Raw genomic sequence first — 18,746 nt, 5'->3', positions numbered from 1 at the left:
ATACTATTCAGGAACGTAGATGCTTTAGATAAGATAATTTTAAATTATGTGGTTGTTTCTATTTGATTGATTGTGTGCCATTATGTCGGTATCGACTCTTAGCAACCACATAGATAGTTTTTCTCCAGGGGGATCTGTCCCCAACCTGATCCTTCAGGGCTTTCAATAGTGCACCCATTGCTGCTATGATTGAGTCCATCCACCTTGCTGCTGGTCGTCCCTTCTTCTGTTTCCTTCCACCTTTCCCACATTACAGACTTCTCCAGAGAGTTAGGTATTCACATAATGTGTCTGAAATATAATTTGAGCCTGGTCATTTGTATTTCAAGTGAGAACTCTGGGTTGATTTGTTTGATGAACCATTTGTTTGTTTTTTTGACTATCCATGGTATTCTCAGGAGTCATCTCCAATGCCAAAGTTCAAAAGTTACAATATTCTTTGTATCCTGCTTTTTCCAAATCCAACTTTTGCATCTATAGAGTATCACAGAAAAGAAATATTGACTGCATAATATGCATCACAGCATCTGAATATAGTATCTTTTCCAAGACCCTCAATATTACCAAGTGCTAGTTTGCTGCATGTTTCTTGACTGCTGGCTCCTCTACCATTGAGGTTGTATCTATTAGACTCTATTTAAATGATAACTGTAATTTTTATTACAGTGAATGAAATATATTCACTGAAATATATTTCAAGTTGAAATATAAATTTCAGCATAAATTGTACAGTATATACAGTGATTCTTAAAAGTTTGTGAACCCTTTTGACTTTTAAATATTTCTGCATAAATATGACCTAAAATAATCTGTTCTCCACACAAGTCCTAAAACTAGATAAAGAAAACTAAATTAAACAAATGACTTAAAACGTTATACTTGTTCATTTATTTATTGAGGAAAACGATCCAAAGCTACATGTTTGTGTGTGGCAAAAGTATGTGAACCTCTAGGATTATTAGTTCATTTGCAGGAGAATGTTTAGTGTTTCAGTCAATGGGATGATAATCAGGTTGAATGTAGGAGGTCCTGCCTTACTTAAAAAACAGAATTTCTGGGTATTTGATATTAAAGTCTTATGTTCACAACACAGGTATGTGGAAGTGTGTCATGGCTCCAACAAAGGAAATTTCTGAGGACCTCTGAAAAACAGTAGTTGATGCTCACCAGGCTGGAAAAGGTTACAAAACTATTTCCAAAGGGTTTGGGCTCCATCAGTCCTCTGTCAGGCAGATTGTATACAAATGGAAGCCATTCAACACCATTGTTACCCTCCCCAGGAATGGTCAACCAAGATCACACCAGGAGCAAGGCGTGCAATACTATGGGAGGTCTCAAGAAGCCTAGCATAATGTCTAAGGAACTAAAGGCCTCTCTTGCATTGGCAAACATCAGTGTTCATGAGGCAACCATCAGGAGAATCCTGAACAACAATGGTGTGCATGGCAAAGTTCCAAGGACAAAGTCGCTTCTCTCCAAAAAGAGCATTGCTGTCCATCTACAGTTTGCGAAATACGATTAAGTGAGAAGGCTGCTGGAAGAATGTTCTGTGGATGGATGAGATCAAAATAGGACTTTTTGCCTTGAATGAAAGGCGTTATGTTTGGCGAAAGGCAAACCTTGCATTCCAGCGTAAGAACCTTATCCCATCTGTGAAACATGGTGGTGACAGTATAATGATTTTGGCCTGCTTTGCTGCCTCTGGACCAGGATGACTTGGCATTATTGATGGAACATGAATTCTGACTTGCACCAGCAAATTCTACAGGAAAATGTCAGGGTATCTGTCCATGGAAAAGAGAAAATAAATCATGCAGCAAGACAACATCCCAAAACACACAAGTCGTATGACCAAGGAATGGTTAAAATAGAAGAAAGTTAATGTTTTGGAATGGCCAAGTCAAACGTTTGACCTAATCCTATAGAAATGTTGTGGAAAGACCTGAAGTGGGCAGTTCATGCGAGGAAGCCAACCATCCCTGAGTTGAAGCTGTTCTGTAAGGAGGAATGGGCTAAAAGTCGATGTTCAGGACTGATCACAGTTATCAGAAATGTTTAGCTGCAGTTATTGCTGCCCAAGGGGGGCACACCAATTACTGAAAGCAAAAGTTCGCGTACTTTTGCCATCCACAAATATGTAGCTTTGGATCATTTCCCTTAATAAATAACTGAACAAGTATAATGATTTTGACTCATTTGTTTAATTGTGTTATCTTTATTTAGTTTTTATTTATGCAGAAATATTGAAAATTCAAAAGGGTTCACAAACTTTTAAGAACCATCGTATGTTCAAAGTGCATGGAACGAACATATATGGTTCTTTTCATGCATTATGTTATATAGCTTTTTAGTGGACATTGTAATGTTTGGAAGGGAGATCTTTAAAAAAAGAAAGGAAGAAATACAATCTGGAAACGTTGATTAGCAACTCAGAGGTGTATGTGCATATGTTATATCCTTTCTGTCCCAAGATATGTACTGTAGAATAACCTTTATTTGCATTTTATATAATAAGAATTCTGTGAGTGCAAGAAAATGTGATGTAATACAGAGGGCATTGATTTGGATGGTAGGTAGGGTTTAATTCCCTGCCTGGTGGTTGAACTGGTTGTCTCTCAACCTAATCTGCTATTTATTGGTTTAAAATACTTCAGGCATGTTGGGAAAAAATGGAATAATCCTTCATAAGCTATCAAATTCCTTTAGAAAAATAGACATATATAGAACATACTTTTTTAGCTGCCCCTGGATTTGTTAACCATGTAATTTCCAAGTTGGTCCAGGAAACTGACTTCTTTGGTTACTGAGTGCTTTCTAAAATGCAGCCCAACAGTTGTGGGGACAATTGCTTTAATAGTCGGTGTTTGGGAGTTGGTAGGTGAAGACCATAGTGTAGGCTGTCTTACAAAATGGAAGTTATAGTGGATATGTTCACTCACAGTGCAGTCATTTAGTGGGATTAAAACAAAAGAATTAGCCAAAGGTGAGGCCTGAGCAGGAAAATGCAAACTTTGAACTTAGTTTTCTGCTGTAGCACCAAATTCATTGAAAATAATTGATGAAGCTCAAAGACAGATATAGTTGTAATCAAAATTATTCAACCCCCATTGCAAACCAGGTTGATTGTCAAAATGTACAGACTTTCAGCTGTTTGCAATGAACAAATCAAACAAAAGCAATTGAAATAGCTCAACACAACAAATGCTTCAAGTGGTATCCCCAGTCAACTGAAAATGCAACTTATAATGATTTCTCCAGTCTCAAAATCATTCAACCCCTTCATGGCAAGCATCTTCATTACTTAGTAGAGCACCCTTTTGCTGTTATAACCTGCTGCAAACAAGATGCATAGCCAGACACCAGCTTCTGGCAGCGTTCCTGAGGAATCTTAGCCCATTCCTCATGAGCAATGGCCTCCAGTTCAGTAATATTCTTGGATTTGCATGCTGCAACCACCTTCTTCAAATCCCACCAGAGATTTTCTATGGGGTTCAAGTCAGGTGACTGTGATGGCCACTGTCGAATCTTCCAGGACGTCTCCTGCATCCAAGCCTTAGTGGAATTTGAGGTATGCTTGGGATCATTGTCCTGTTGGAAGGTCCAATGACACCCAAGCTTCAGCTTCGTTACAGACGGCGTGACGTTTTCTCCTAGGATTTCCTGATACGTCAATGAATCCATCTTGCCATCCATACGCTGCAGGTTTCCAGTGCCAGAGGATGCAAAGCAGCCCCAGAGCATCACTGAGCCACCACCATGCTTAACTGTAGGCAGAGTGTTCTTTTCAGCGTATGCTTCATTCTTCTTCCTCCAGACATACCGCTGGTCCATTGGGCTGAAAAGTTCCAGTTTTGTTTCATTGCTGCACAGAACAGAATCCCAAAACTTCTGTGGCTTATTGATATGATTTTGAACATATTGGAGCTGGCTTTTCTTATGCTTTTGGGTCAGTAGTGGTGTACGTCTTGGAGTTCTGGCATGGAAGTCTTCTGTGTTTAGTACGCACCTTACTGTGCTCACTGAAACCTCAGTGCCTGTTGCCACCAAGTCTTGCTGCAGGTCTTTTGAAGTCACTCAAGAGTTTCTCTCTACCTGCCTTCTCAGAAATCTGGTTGCAGCCATTGACAGCTTCCTTTTTCTGCCCCGTCCAGGTAGTGTAACCACCGTTCCTTGAACTTTGAACTTGCTAACTATGCTTCCAATGGTGTCTCTAGGAACATTCACTGCCTTCGTTATCTTTTTGTATCCTGTTCCTTGTTTGTGAAGGGCGATGATCTCTTCTCTTACCTTTTTGGACCGTTCTTTTGACTTAGCCATACTGTATTTCTAACATGCAGTCAAACATGACACTCAACAAACCCCTAGCCAGTTCAGGTATTTCATGTGTTCCAGCTCAAGCACACCTGGTGCAACTAATGAAGCCCTTGATTAGTTGCATCAGGTGTGCTTGAGACAACACCTGTTTTGCATACCGTATGTGTGCTGTTGTGACGGATTCTATTCAGGGGGTTGAATAATTTTGAGACTGGAGAAGTCATTATAAGTTGCATTTTCAGTTGACTTTGGGGACACCACTTGAAGCATTTGTTGTGTTGAGCTATTTCAGTTGCTTTTGTTTGATTTGTTCATTGCAAACAGCTGAAAGTCTGTATATTCTGACAATCAACCTGATTTGCAATGGGGGTTGAGTAATTTCGATTACAACTGTATGTTAGACAAGAAACTGAACATAAGGCATATTTGGTCTTATAAAGTACAACATAAAACCTGTTTCCAGACTCCAAAGCAGGTGATGTACCTGTTTTTCTGCATGTATTTCTCTGAACATCTACACAAAAAGGTATTGAACAATACACTTAACATTGATGGTTGAATCAGGGAAAATATACCATTAACAAACCAAAATGAGGCAGCTAAAATGAAACATGTAGAGAAAACAAGTAACATTCATGCACATACAGTGCAGGGAAAAAACCCTTCTCAGTCTGCTTTAGCTCTTAGGAATGTTCCCTACCCCCACCCCCTTGGTGAATTTGCACACTTTAGACCTAGTACTGAACTTCAGTTCTTAAGCAGTTTTCTTCAACAGTATTTTTAAGGCTCAAATAAGGCCATGAGGCATTCTTGGAAATAAATATTGTGTGGAAGATGGTTGGTTTAGTTTAAAGCATGCTAGCTATTCAGTTAAGAAGCAATATTGCTTTAAAAAATCAGGAGGCAGATGACTAGGTAGATACCAAAGAAGATTCTCATTGATACCACATTGAAGATACCAGGGCTAGAGCCGAGTGTGAATCAATTATGTGTCACAAAATCTTCTGCAGAATACTATAATAACCATGCAAGGCTAACTTAGCAGAAAATATGCTGTGGAAATTTTTCTCAAGCAGAAAGTTCAAACTATTTATTCAGGTTTTGTTTTTTTGTTTTTTTAATGGAAAACGCCCATAACCATGATCTGTTTCTCATTCAGGGATTACCTAATCTTATAACATTGTGCTGAGGGGAAAATAGCTCAGAGACTGTAAGATGTCTGCAATGTTGCACAGTCTTTTGTAGCCATCACCTTCTTGATTTTCTGAATTGTACACTATCAATTGTTTTAATCCTGTGGATGGATTGTGTACCCTGATTGATTGTAGCCTTTGATGAGATGTCCCTTTTGCATGATTTGCAGTTTGTTTTAGTCTCTGTAGTTTGTGTATTTTAGAATTGATTAGTCTGAGTGTGTGTATGCATGCACAGATTACAGCTTTTTCTTGCCCAATATTGTACAAGTAAATATGGAACATGTCTGAAGGTAGAAGCACAAAAATAAGCAAGCAGGCATGCTTCCAGTGATCAAAGAAAGCAAACAGTGGTTGGCGGGAAGCTTGCTTACCTGATCTTTTACTCTTGTTAATAAAGAATTCCAGATGCTGCAGGGAAATCTTCATTGGGAACACAGGACTTTGCTTTGAGGCACACAATGTTTTAAGAGGAATAGTAATGTTGTTTTTAAGGTGATATCAAATAAGTAGTATGTTGACTAAATAATACTGTTTTCTATTTTTTACATTCCTGCATTTCAGGTGGAAAGATAACTGGACACAAAATTGTGATACTGCATACTTACAAATTGGATAATTTTGTTCAATAGAATTGCCCTCCTAGTAACACTGTGTAAGATTACTGATATTTGCCACACTGTTTAAATTTGTACCACAGTGTTTTGTACAAATTGAAAACTCAGGGCTTATAACTTAAGCAAACAAAAAAAGGACTGCAAATCAAAAACACTAAAAAAAACAGTTTATTAAAACTTTCCTTAATTCTTAAATTAATCCTTAATTACTGTTTTCAGTTAACAGGACAGTATCCACATGATCCCAGAAAAAAAATTTTTTGAGTTTTGTTTTTTTAAACTGTTCAATCATGTCTGATTCTCAGAGACTGCCTGGACGAGTCCCTGCAGATTTCTTGGCAAGGTTTTTCAGAAGTGATTTGCCACTGCCTTCTTCCTAGGGCTGAGAGAGCGCGATTGGCCCAAAGTCAACCAGCTGGCTTCATTCTTAAGGCGGGACTAAAACTCATGGTTCCCTGGTTTCTAGCCAGTGCCTTAACCACTACACCAAACTGGCTCATTTTTGGGTTAAGGAGGTGCTGGTAGCATATCCATTCTTGCTTTATCAGCATCGTAACTTTTTATCAGCATCCTAGATATGCTGGTAATAACTTTTTGCCTCGATAATATAAAAAAAATTATAATGGATTGGCAAAGGGTAATTTTTATTAACTTTTCTTTCTTCTGCAGCATAGATACATACTTTATTATACTTTTAAGCTAATGATATTTTTGCTTGCTTACTTAGGCTATCAATATTTTGGACAGTTTTCTGATTCGGTTTTATTACAACAGGACGTTTCAAACTGTGTTCTGCAGAATACTAGGGTTCTGTGAGAGAGTAAAGTGGGGGAGGAATCTTTCAAACACAGCAAAGGAAGTCCATAGCAATTTTTCTAAGGTACACCAGAAAGGGCGGGGCTTGTTCTTCCACCAAAAAAAAAAAAACAACCATGGCTGCCATTTGGGGGGGGTGGAATTCTGGGATATTTTTAAAAATAAAACTAAGATTCTGTGACCTGAAAATTTTTTTAAAAAGCTGATTTACAAGAGGCCAGTCACTTTCTCTCAGCCCTAGGAAGGAGACAACAGTCAACCACAGGCAGGCTCCAAGAATGACACGATTGAATGGATTAAGTTTTGTTTTTTTTTTAATTTTTTTACAAGAATGCAGAGAACTACTGCTTGTCACAAATTAGGTCCCCTTCCCTAATAAAATATAATAGCATCTGGTTCTGTCAGAAAAAATATTGGATCAAGCTAGTGACAAAAATTATTAAGAGGTTATATTTATCTTTACTTAGAAATAAGGTACATTGAATTCATTTCTATTTCCAAAATAGCATTCATAGAAATGTATATCAAGCCAAAACCTATGTGTGTTTGCTTGGACTGAGAGATGGCAACTGGCTGAAAGTGATCAAGTGAATGTAGACTAAAAATGGACTTGAACTGGCATAGTCTAAGCATAATTTATGTATTATACCGCATTGGCTCCAACATGCATCATAGATAAATTTGGGGGGGAAAGTATTATGGATGCTGGCTAGGACGTCTGGAAAAAAAATGGTATAAATTTAACAAACTTTAAAAACAGGTTAAACTTTATTAAGCTTACCCTCAAGTAAATGTGCAGAGAATTGGATTGCAATTTAAAGGAATAAAGTTGATTGTAAAGGTAAAGGTTTCCCTTGACATTAAGTCCAGTTGTGTCCGACTCTAGGGGGCGGTGCTCATCTCCATTTCAAAGCCGAAGAGCCGGCGTTTGTCCATAGACACTTCTGTGGTCATGTGGCCAGCATGACTAAATGGAACACCGTTACCTGCCCGCCGAAGCAGTACCTATTAATCTACTCACATTTGCATGTTTTCGAACTGCGAGGTTGGCAGGAGCTGGGACTAGCAACGGGAGCTCAGCCCATCAGGCGGATTCGAACCGCCGACTTCCGATCAAGTGTATCTAGTCTGAATAAATCCATTTATGTCTGGAAAAATGCAGTCAAAATAGAAATAAGAAATTTATAGCTGAGAAGTAAAATATTACATAATGGGAAATTAGATTGTATTTATGTTATTTATATCACACCTTTCCTTAAGGAGCTAAATGTGGTATGCATATCACTTTCTCCTTCAATTTTCAGCCCCACAAGAACAATCCTGTGAGGTAGATTGGGCTGAGAAAAAGTGACTGGCTTGAAGGTATACAGTAAGCATCCATGGTTGAGGATGAATTTAAGTCCTCCAGGTCCTAGTCTATCATTGTACACAGTGGCACCTTAACACCTTAAGCTGCATTTTAACTGGTATTGTATTTATTGTATTGTATTGTATTGTATTGTATTGTATTGTATTTATTTTCTATCCTGCCTTTATTATTTTTATAAATAACTCAAAGTGGCAAACATACCTAATACTCCTTCCTCCTCCTATTTTCCCCACAGCAACAACCCTTTAAGGTGAGTTGGGCTGAGAGTGTGACTGGCCCAAGGTCACCAAGCGGGCTTTCATGCCTAAAAAGCAAATGGAGCATTTGTAATTTGAATCTAAGCAAATTTTATTCTAACATGTGTTAAGCAGTATAGTCAAGTCTCTGTAGTCACAAGGGTTATGTGTCAATACATCCTGAGAAAACGTGAAATTCCCTGAAAATCTGTACTCTTGCCCAAATAGCCCCAGATGTTTTCTACGTATGCCTAAACACAATAACCATTTACACTTAACAAAAAAAATGTTTAAATATGTTTAAAATATTTTAATTGCGTTTTATAACAATGACTAACTTTTTAGACCTATGTTTCTGAAAATATTGTATCAAAATTTTATTACATGGACCAGGGAATCCTCCACAGGATTCAGTACCCCTCAGTATAGTAGTAGGGGTCTCAGAGGCTGGAGAAGAAGTAGGGTTGGCTGACACCAAGTTCAGGGATAGGAGGAGTTTCAGGCATTGATGTAGAAGTTGTCCTTTTCAGGAACATTGTGATTGGAAGCCATTGCTTCTTTTGTCTGAGCTCATTGAACATGGCTGGTATGGTCTTAAAGGATGTTATAGGAGGTTAAATTTAAGATATACAGTAGACTCTCCGTTAACCAGCACCCATGGGGATTGGTAGATGCTGGATAAATGTAGTTTCTGGTTGCTTGAGAGTTACTATTAAACCCTAATACCCAGTAGATGGCAGCAGAAAGATACAGATTTTTTTGCCAATTGCTTGAGAGTGCCAGTTTTTTTTCTGTTTTGATTTTTCTCCCGGTTGCTTGAGAGTGCTGGTTGCTTCAGTTCAGTTAACTGAGAGTCTACTGTAATATCTCTGAGACACAGTGGGCTGTATTTTGGAAGAATTCCACATTACTATCAATATCAGCAAAGATCAGAGAAAATTACTTAAGTCATTCATAGACGGTCTATGTAGATTGTACAAGTAACTAAAATTACTGGGAAAAGCCCATATAAATGTTGGAAGTGTGGCAAAGCAAAGGGTGCCTATATGCCTGTATGGCAGTCCTGTGAAGTTGTTCAGAGGTTCTGGTCAGAAGTGATTAGTGAGGTTAAAAGTAGGGTTATAGGAAAATTTATTTACAGTCCCAGGATATGTTTACTGTCATTATTTAGTGAGGCAACTCAAAGAACTAAAAAAAAAAAAAGGTAACTGTTCAGGATGATTGCAGCAAAGCTAGCCATAGCATAGTATTGTAAAAATCCAGAGGCTCCATCACTAAAACTCTGCTGTGAAAAACTATGGAAAATTGTTGTAATGGAAAAGCTGACATAGAAAAGAAAGGCGTTGGGATATACCTTAAAGATTACTTTTGATCCAGTTTGGAAAAAAGTAATCCTTTGTACAAAGCATAATTCCTCTTTTACTTTACCTCAGTACATACAGAAGTTGCTATTGGAATATTGACTTGTTCTTAGATCTTTTTGATATGTGTGTTACTTTTTAAATTAAGAAAGTTTATTAAGATTTATCACATTGAAACATAATTATGTAATTCTAAATGTTAAGAACGTAGTGTGTTTCTTTTAAAAAGGAAAGTGAATTTCCCCAAGATTTTAATTCTTTACAGTTCTCATGCATATAATTATATCCTTATATTTAGTGTACAAAGCATATAATTAAATTTCTACAGTTAGTTGGCTTAAGTTGTATCAGTGTAAATAGGAAATATTTGTTACCCTAATAGTGAGAAGATGATGCAGAACATAGTAAAATTGTCTTTGTACTAGAACTTTTAAAAGGATTATTGTCTTCCCATATTCTTCCATGAGAGCTAAGTTGATGTAGTAGTCAAAGGCACTGAGATAGAAACCAGATGCTGGGTTCTAGTCCTGCCTTAGGTACAAAGCCAGCTTGATGATTTGGAATCAGTCTCTGTCTGTCAGCACTAGGAAAAAGGCCGTAGCAAACCACTTCAGAAAAAAAGTTGCACAAGAAAACTGAGTGGACCGGAATCAAAATTGACTCAAAGGCACACCCCTGCCCTACCCGCCCCCCAATCCTTCCATAGAAAGCACAGAAGTACAGTAGTAACTGGGAATAGTTCTGTTGTAAGATGTTTTCTGTTATTGTTTATGGTACTTTTCATAAAAGTTTGGTTAAATGTTCTTAAACTATGGATCATAATTAGATCTTATTTTAATACTGTGATTTCTTCATGCTTTCTTTAATGTGTGTTTGCTTGGTGTAGGAGTATATATAAAGTATTTGAATGTGTTCTGCTTTTTTCTTTTCCTTTGTTTTTTTGGTGATGGTGGTTCCACTTCTTCTTAGTACATTTAGGACTGGGCAAATGCTGAGGAGAAGTGTAGTAAATGGAAAGCATAATTTTTAATCATTACCTTTTTTTGTTTCTCCCAGCTGCTATATCAGTATTTTTTAAATTTGTATATCTATAGTGTATGGCTAGAAATGAATTTGTGTATAGATCCATTGGATTTCACCACCACTACCACCACCACCAAAGGAGAATTATGAATACGTCTTATTCTTTTAGTGCAGTTCTATGCATACTTAGAATTCCCACATACTTGGAGCTAACTCTTAATTAGCTGTCTTTATTATTCATAGAAATTTCTATATGGTCAAATTATATGCCATACAGAAAATGTACTGAATAAAAATAGACTCTGGCCTTAATAACACTATTTCTATTTAAAAGGTAGAACACAGAAAAATATTTAAGTTTTGTTGCAATAGATCACGTAAGTGCTGTTTCATATGTACTGTAGTTTAGTTGAAAAATAGCTTTAGTCTATCCATAATTTAAAATGTGCAGAACATAAGCATCTGTAAGCCCTAAATTTGGAATGAGAATAAAGTGAGAATAAATTGTGTGTATGTGTGTGTGTTTCTTAGTCTTATTTCACTTGTAGAACTCATATTTGTGAAGAACATTCCTTTTCTAGTGCAAATCATACCAGCTGATCTTTAAAAAAATTATTTCCTTAATTGCAGCCTTTTGTATTCTCACCTATGTCCAGTATATCATCCATACTTTCAGTCCTTCCATCCTGTCTCTTTTCTGTTCAGATAAAAGCCCACCCTTGTAGCCAGGTTTGGAAATTGTCTACCAGATGTTTGAAATGCAGCTGATACTGAGATAATCGGTTGCCACATCATATTTTCTCAAATGGCTATGTCCTACTTTTCTTTCTCTTAAGTCACTATTTTCTCTAAGTTTATCACTTTTTTTTTTCCTGATAAATGTCATAAGCCAAGTTGAGAAGCACCACTTATGCAACATCCAGCATCCCTCATTGTTGGCAGTGTAGTCTGCTCTTGCTGGGAATTCCAGTTTAAAAATGAAAAAAGTATGCTTTGCTACACTTCTGTTGTTTATTATGTGAATATTAAAGCTCTTTTAACTTTTTTTTTAATCAACTTTTTGGCCAAATTTTCTGTAGATTGGGTGGAAGTATTCTTGAATGGACTACACTACAACATCTGTGGCCCCAGGACAAAAAACAAGATACTTGTTTTATGCTCCCATTGTTCCGTAGGGCAGAAGCTGGAAATATTTTGAGTTTTGTTCCATTGAAACAGACCCAACTTGAAATGTTCTATGGAGCCTTTCAAACTTGAAACAAAGCTTTTGTTTGTCAACTTGTATGCCGCCTCAATCATGAAGTGAATCTAGGTGGCTTACCCAATAGAATTAAATTTTATGTTCACTTTGTAGGCTTTATCTTGCTGTTTTTCTGGCCTTTTGGCTATAATAAATGGGGGGGGGAGGAGGAAAAGTTCATCAGGTAAAAATAACAGTAAAAACTATGAAACAAAATCAGCAGAAGAATACATGATATGCACCAGGGATAATAGCTGACACAAATATATTCCCCATCTACTACCATCAGAGAGCAGATCACTCTACCCTGTCCCAGGTCTTTATGGAAGCCCAGCGTGGTTGGTCATATGGGCTTTGAGGTCATGCTGTTTTTATGGAACAACCTATCTCCTGAGATAAGGATGACTTCCACTCTCATGGCCTTCTGGAAGCTGGTAAAAGTGTGGCTTTTCCAGAAGGTTTTTGTGGATTGACAAAAGGAAGGAAGGAAATAAAATTATGTGCATTATGTACATGAAGAATGCATTAATCTGTGCATTTACCAAACTGAGAAAGGAGGTGTATCCTCCTAGCAGAAATTCCTAGTTCAGTTCCTGATATCCCTGGTGGAAAGGATTAGGTAGCAAGTGATGGGACAGATTCATTCTGAGGAACCTGAGAAGTTGCTGCCCAGATGATATTAGGTTATATGACAAATAACACAATATGACACAGATTCCTATTTCATAGACACAGTCACGATATTTCAAGGTGATCTTTGCAGCTATATAATAGAATCTTCTGAAAAATGAAATTATAAATTTTCGTGATATGCGAAGTTTTGTGCTGTATATCTCTGAACATATAATTGCACCCATATAATATTATGTAACTACATTTTTGTTTAGCTTTCAACACTCATTTGAAAAGTTAATATTGGCAGGAATTTTAGACTAGTGTCAAATGGATCTAAGTGACTAAATGTTCAAATGATTGAGAAAATTTTCACCCTCCTAATTAATCATAGTGCATAGTATCTGTTGCAGTTCTGTTTTAGTTTTGAATATAAAAATAGGCAAATACCTTAATTCTGATATTAAGAATACCAGATTGAGGCAGCATTGGTATTGTATTTATGGTTAAGCATGAAAACTGAGCTAAGAGAAACTATTATACACCATCTCTTAAATATATGAAACCATTTATTTTTATCTGTTGAGCCTTCTGTTGCCCTAAAGTTCAGATGAAAAGTGTGTATTTGCCAGCAAAACAGTTAAGGCATTTCCCCATTTTTTCTCCTGGACAATAAAATGAATAGCCTATTATTAATATCAATGGTTAACAACTGGTGGAGCAAATCCTGTTCGTAGTTTAGATTAGGCAAAAGATTATTCCAAGGACAACTTATTTCATTTATGCTTAAGCCACTAACTTAATTTTCTCCTTTTTTTCCTAGACAAAATGTTCAGCTGTTGAATGGCAGCTTTCTTCCTGTGAACTGCTGTCGATGTCTTCGTGCTATAAAACCAGAGTTCCATGACCTACACGTGCTTTCGTGCTCTGCTCCCCAAAAACAGTCATGAGTTAGTTATTTCCAGCTATTCATCTTGTTCCAGAGGAGTCACTTCATTGATATTCTGGAATACAAGGTGCTCAATGAATCGGGAGCCCCCATGAATGAAACAGCCAGCTCTTGCCAGCAGATGGCTAAAAATTGCACCACACATGTAGCAGGGATGGCACAGGAGGACAGGGGTCAAGTACCACCTACTTTCTATCATGGTGCCAGCCAGGAACTTGATTTGTCCACCAAGGTGTACAAAAGGGAGACTGGGAGTCCTTATTCTGTACTGGCGGACCCAAAAGCAAGTAAGCCACATCTCCATGAAAGAGAGGAGCAGCCATATTTCAGGGAGGACAGAACAGTAGGAGAGGCCCGAGCCGTGAAAGAAGACAGGGAGAACTCTGACGACTTGCAGGAGGAGGACGAGGAAGAAGATGAAGTGACTTACAAAAGGGAGCAGATAATAGTAGAGGTAAACCTTAACAACCAAACATTAAATGTATCAAAAGGGGAGAAGGGGGTCCCCTCCCAATCCAAAGAAACTGCTGTTCTTAAGACCAGCAGTGAGGAAGAGGAGGGTGACAGTGGGGAGGAAGAGGCCACTGAAGACAGTAATGATGAGGAGGAAAATGAGAGGCAGAAGAAAAAAGAGCAAAGAGAGGAAAATGATAGTGTTGCACAAAGGAGGACAAGGAGAGCTGCATCTACTGCAGCCGCCACATCTTCCCCTACTTCCAGAACTACAAGGGGCCGTAGAAAGAGCGTTGAGCCCCCCAAGCGTAAGAAGAAAGCTGCAAAGGAGCCCAAGGCACCTGTGCAGAAATCAAAGTGTGAAGAAAAGGAGACTTTGACCTGTGAGAAGTGCCCCAGGGTGTTTAACACACGCTGGTATCTGGAGAAGCACATGAACGTCACTCACAGGCGCATGCAGATCTGCGACAAGTGTGGGAAGAAATTTGTTCTAGAAAGTGAGCTCTCCCTTCACCAGCAAACAGACTGTGAAAAAAACATTCAGGTAGGTTCTTTCACTGGTTTGCCAGATTTCCCTACCTTCTGCTGTCCCCTGGACACTTTGCAAGGGGGGAAATCCTTTGAGGAGGACAAATTCCCAAGCTTTTCTACTTTGATCAACATTTCCTCTTGCATAATCAAGGAAATTGAGCTGCATGAATGTGGGGAGGAGAGGGAATAATGCCTGGCTGTAAGATTTCTCTACACAACCTTGCAGAGGAAATGGAACATCAGGTGCTAAACATGCACATACATTGTGCACTGGTTAGTATAAAATGGAAGATAAAGACACTTTCTGCATTTTTCTGTAGTTTAAAAAAATCAATCATTGTGCAAGATATGTAGACATGCATATGTAGACAAGATATGACAGGGATGCAAGACTAATTTGTAATAATGAAACTGTAAATCTATTTAGCTATAAATTGTTTAGGAAATATATGAGGCTATTGGGTATCTCATTTAAACTAAGCAACCTATTGTAATTGTCAGTAAATATAAAAAACACATTGGTCTGTAAGTATGTCAAATACCTGTTTGCTATTTAGCATACTATGGACTGTTGTTAGATTTTGAAATAATTATTTTAAAATGGGGTGGGCTATGTTTAGGGACTATATTAGTTCCTGCAGAATCCTTTTAGAACTGCATGAATGGGTAGAGCTGGGTGAATAAGGAACAGTGCATTAGGCCAGGACTAACAAGGTCATACCCATTCACATTCTCACAGTTCAGGAAACAGTATTTTAGCCTGCCCATCTTATCAGAGATTGTTTTCTTATTCCTATTACCAACATATAATCCATGATCTTCATAAGGATTGTTATGAGAAAATGCTTTTCTTCTGTCTCCAGCTGCCTGGAACAGATTGTGGGGTGGGGAAGGTTAACTAACCATTATAATCACGATGGAGGCAAAATATGGACTTCATGGCCACTAATAGCAGATGGGAAACAGCAGTTCAATAGTAGATCAGTCAGACAGCAAGAAAAAAGTGAGTTTGGGTTTCATGATTATACAAAAAGTAATTGGGAATTATACACAGGTAGTTTTGAATGTCAGGAAACTAGTAGATAAAATACACTTAATTCAGTTTAGTTCCTATAGTGAAATTAAATAAAGTAGAATTAGATAAATGTCTAAGAAATTCACATACTAGGTGTTACATAGAGAGACCATAAGTGGATTTATAAATCATAGTGATAAAGCTTTTTGGAGGAGGTTCCCTTAAAAAAAAACAAGCAGGGTTTTAGTCACTTCTCTACAGCATTGGAGGTTGAATTCAAGTTAGTTGGTTAACTGATTAGCAAGAAGATCTTACAGCTCATTCCTCCTGAGATTGTTGGTCCTGGAAATGATGGAGAATGAGTATATGCAAAAATCTTTGGATGAATACAAATGAAGAATCCTTGTGCATATGTTCAGCATATATGTATGTTTAACAAATGAATCAGCAAGATGTTGCATTTCCAACTACAAACTCTGCACTTGAGTATATCGCTACTAACTTGATAGCGTTTATATTTTTTCTTGTAAGCAACTTTGATTTTCTAAAAAAAATAATAAATATTTTAAATAAATATGACATAGGAATACAGAGTAACCTTCAAATTCTCCTTCTGTGGCTCTGATCTTTATCTTTTGCCTATTAGCTATGGAATGCCCAGTCTGAATTAAAGGACAAGAGGTCCTCAACTATGTGATTGTTTTTCAGTTGCTTCCTTCAGTGTGCTCATTGTAATTACTGGGATCAAGCAGTGGGATTTTGGCTTAGTATTCTGTTATTCCAGGTTCTGATTTTTGGGTCTCTTCTGTAAACTGGATGTGATATTTTTGACACACATGTGAACCCAGTGGATTAAGACACAGAAGTTCCTCCTGCTGCTGCTCTGTTCAATTTACTCAACAGTTCCAACTCATTATTCCCTTGGGTCAGCTTCAACAATCCTCTGGTCCAGAGTTCTCATGCTGTTACGCCCTTGGAATTGGAATCCAGTTACTTCTGTCTTCCAGCCTGAAAGGAAAAGGACAAATAAGTACATTTGATAAAGAATCTCAAGTCAGATAATGCTAATCTGCATTTTGTAGTAGGTTTATTGTTTTTAAAATACCTTGGACTAACTGAGAAATCTTCATAGATCTTATATTTTTTCCTACTAAATGTGTTTTTTAAAATTATATTTTGCTAACTTATTCCTTATATATTTTGCACAACCTAAATGACTGATAAAGTTCTAGTTTCTTGGTACAGAATGTAAAGTTGGGGACAGAGAACACTGCCTTGTTGTATAACTGGTTTGCTGGGGTTTATGGTAAGATGTATTAATGACCACATGCACTGAATATTGATATAAATTACATTATTTATAGTTTTGTTTAGTTTTGTTTCACTGCCTTACCCTACGCAAGATAAAAATTAATTAGATTGTATCCTTTCCAACCAAAATCAGTCATTACTGCAAAGTCACATTACTTTGTTTAAATGTGATCTGCCGTAATTTTGGGTAGAGAAAAAATGTATTATTTTATTTTCTCTTATTTCCCATCCATAGTCTAACCTCCTGCACTCCAGATAAGAAAAACATTTGTTTCACTCTGAAGAACTTACTCTAATCTCACAGTACACAGCAATATACTTCCCAGATGTGCTTAAACCAAATGAGCTATTTTGGATATCAAATAACATTTTCAGGCTGGCAGGCCAGCTCATCATAGTTAGTCTAAATCCTTCTCCAACATCACTGCTTAGTCTACCAGTGTACTGTGTGATGGGCTGGTACAATCTGGATGTTGCTGCTGATTTGCTCTTGAGGAAGCAGCAGGTGGCGTTGTAAGCGTGTGAATATTCACTTCCTTAAAATTTGTATCTATGGATTCAGTGACATTAGAACGAAGTGAGTGGCATTTTAATACTTGCCACAAAATAATGTATATACAATTGCAGGCTTTTCCTTGTATATGTTCATTTCATTTTGGTTACAGCTGCCTGGTACCATCTGAAGTGAACTTTGTTTAAATTATTCTTCTTTGTCCACCCATTCAGTGTGTTTCCTGTAATAAGTCATTCAAGAAGCTTTGGTCCCTCCATGAGCATATCAAGATTGTCCATGGATATGCAGAGAAAAAATTTTCCTGTGAGATATGCGAAAAGAAGTTCTACACCATGGCTCACGTGCGAAAGCACATGGTTGGTGAGTTTTTATTGCCTGCTTTTGCATAGCATTGTGCTCCCTTCAGATTTATGATTCTGAAGTTCAACAGGCTGTTCAGATAGCATAATAGGTAGCTCCTTGTTTACAAATAGGTTGGTCATTTTTAAAAGCCACCTCTCAATAACTATGCCCTTATTCATTCCCATTAGTCATTACTGGCTGGGATAGAGGAAGCCATAGAAAGCCTTTCTAGTAAAGGGGGAGAAAACCAGACCTTGGCATCTCAATCTGCCCAGTGTAGGACTATCTGGGGCTGTAATGTGGGAAATCTGTAGATGCAGTTGAGAGAAGGTAAATGGTACTTCAGTCTACTTGCAGCAAAGAGGTGTGGTGTCTTAGTTCAGCTACATGTACTTATTTTTCCTTCCTAGTTTTATAGTAAACTTCACTTGGAAGTATTTTTTACTGAATGCAGGCTAAGATTAAGGAATTGATACATTTTCTTTTGCCTTTGAAACTAGAATCAATATTTGGAAGAATTAAAGTACAAAACATTGATAACATGTGGGATAACTTCATTGTAAAGTACCCGTCTGTAGGTCTGAATGACACAGGAAGAATATTTCCATGTCAAGTTGGATTTCTTTTCAGAGCTGAACTTTTAAGAAATTATTCTTACTTGGCTGAAATCATTTTGATCTAGCAAGATAGCTAGGCAGTTTGAAATTAGAAGTGGGATGTTGAGGAAAGGAGTTAATGAAAAAGGGCACATTTCTCCTGTGATGACACAAAGTCTAATTAAATAGTTTTCTGTGTCCATGTTTACCATAATTTATACTGAGATTAGTGTGCTTTGTTTTTGGTAATTCTA

The 18,746-nt window shown here is 37.5% G+C and overlaps 1 protein-coding gene across 1 annotated transcript in view; it reads left to right on the top strand.

Annotated features, from left to right (window-relative positions):
* Window positions 1-18,746, top strand: part of ZNF652 (zinc finger protein 652) — a 39,303-nt gene that overhangs the window by 9,146 nt on the left and 11,411 nt on the right. Inside the window, exons 2-3 of the mRNA XM_063300836.1 lie at window positions 13,605-14,727; window positions 17,767-17,914. Coding sequence (XP_063156906.1) covers window positions 13,822-14,727; window positions 17,767-17,914 — 1,054 coding nt within the window. The 5' untranslated portion in view covers window positions 13,605-13,821. The remainder of the gene's footprint in view (window positions 1-13,604; window positions 14,728-17,766; window positions 17,915-18,746) is intronic.

The sequence above is a fragment of the Candoia aspera genome, chromosome 4 (assembly GCF_035149785.1).
Source record: "Candoia aspera isolate rCanAsp1 chromosome 4, rCanAsp1.hap2, whole genome shotgun sequence".
Classification (NCBI taxonomy): Eukaryota; Metazoa; Chordata; class Lepidosauria; order Squamata; family Boidae; genus Candoia; species Candoia aspera.
Note: the sequence above shows the minus strand (reverse complement) of the source record. Positions and strands in the feature narration are given on the sequence as shown.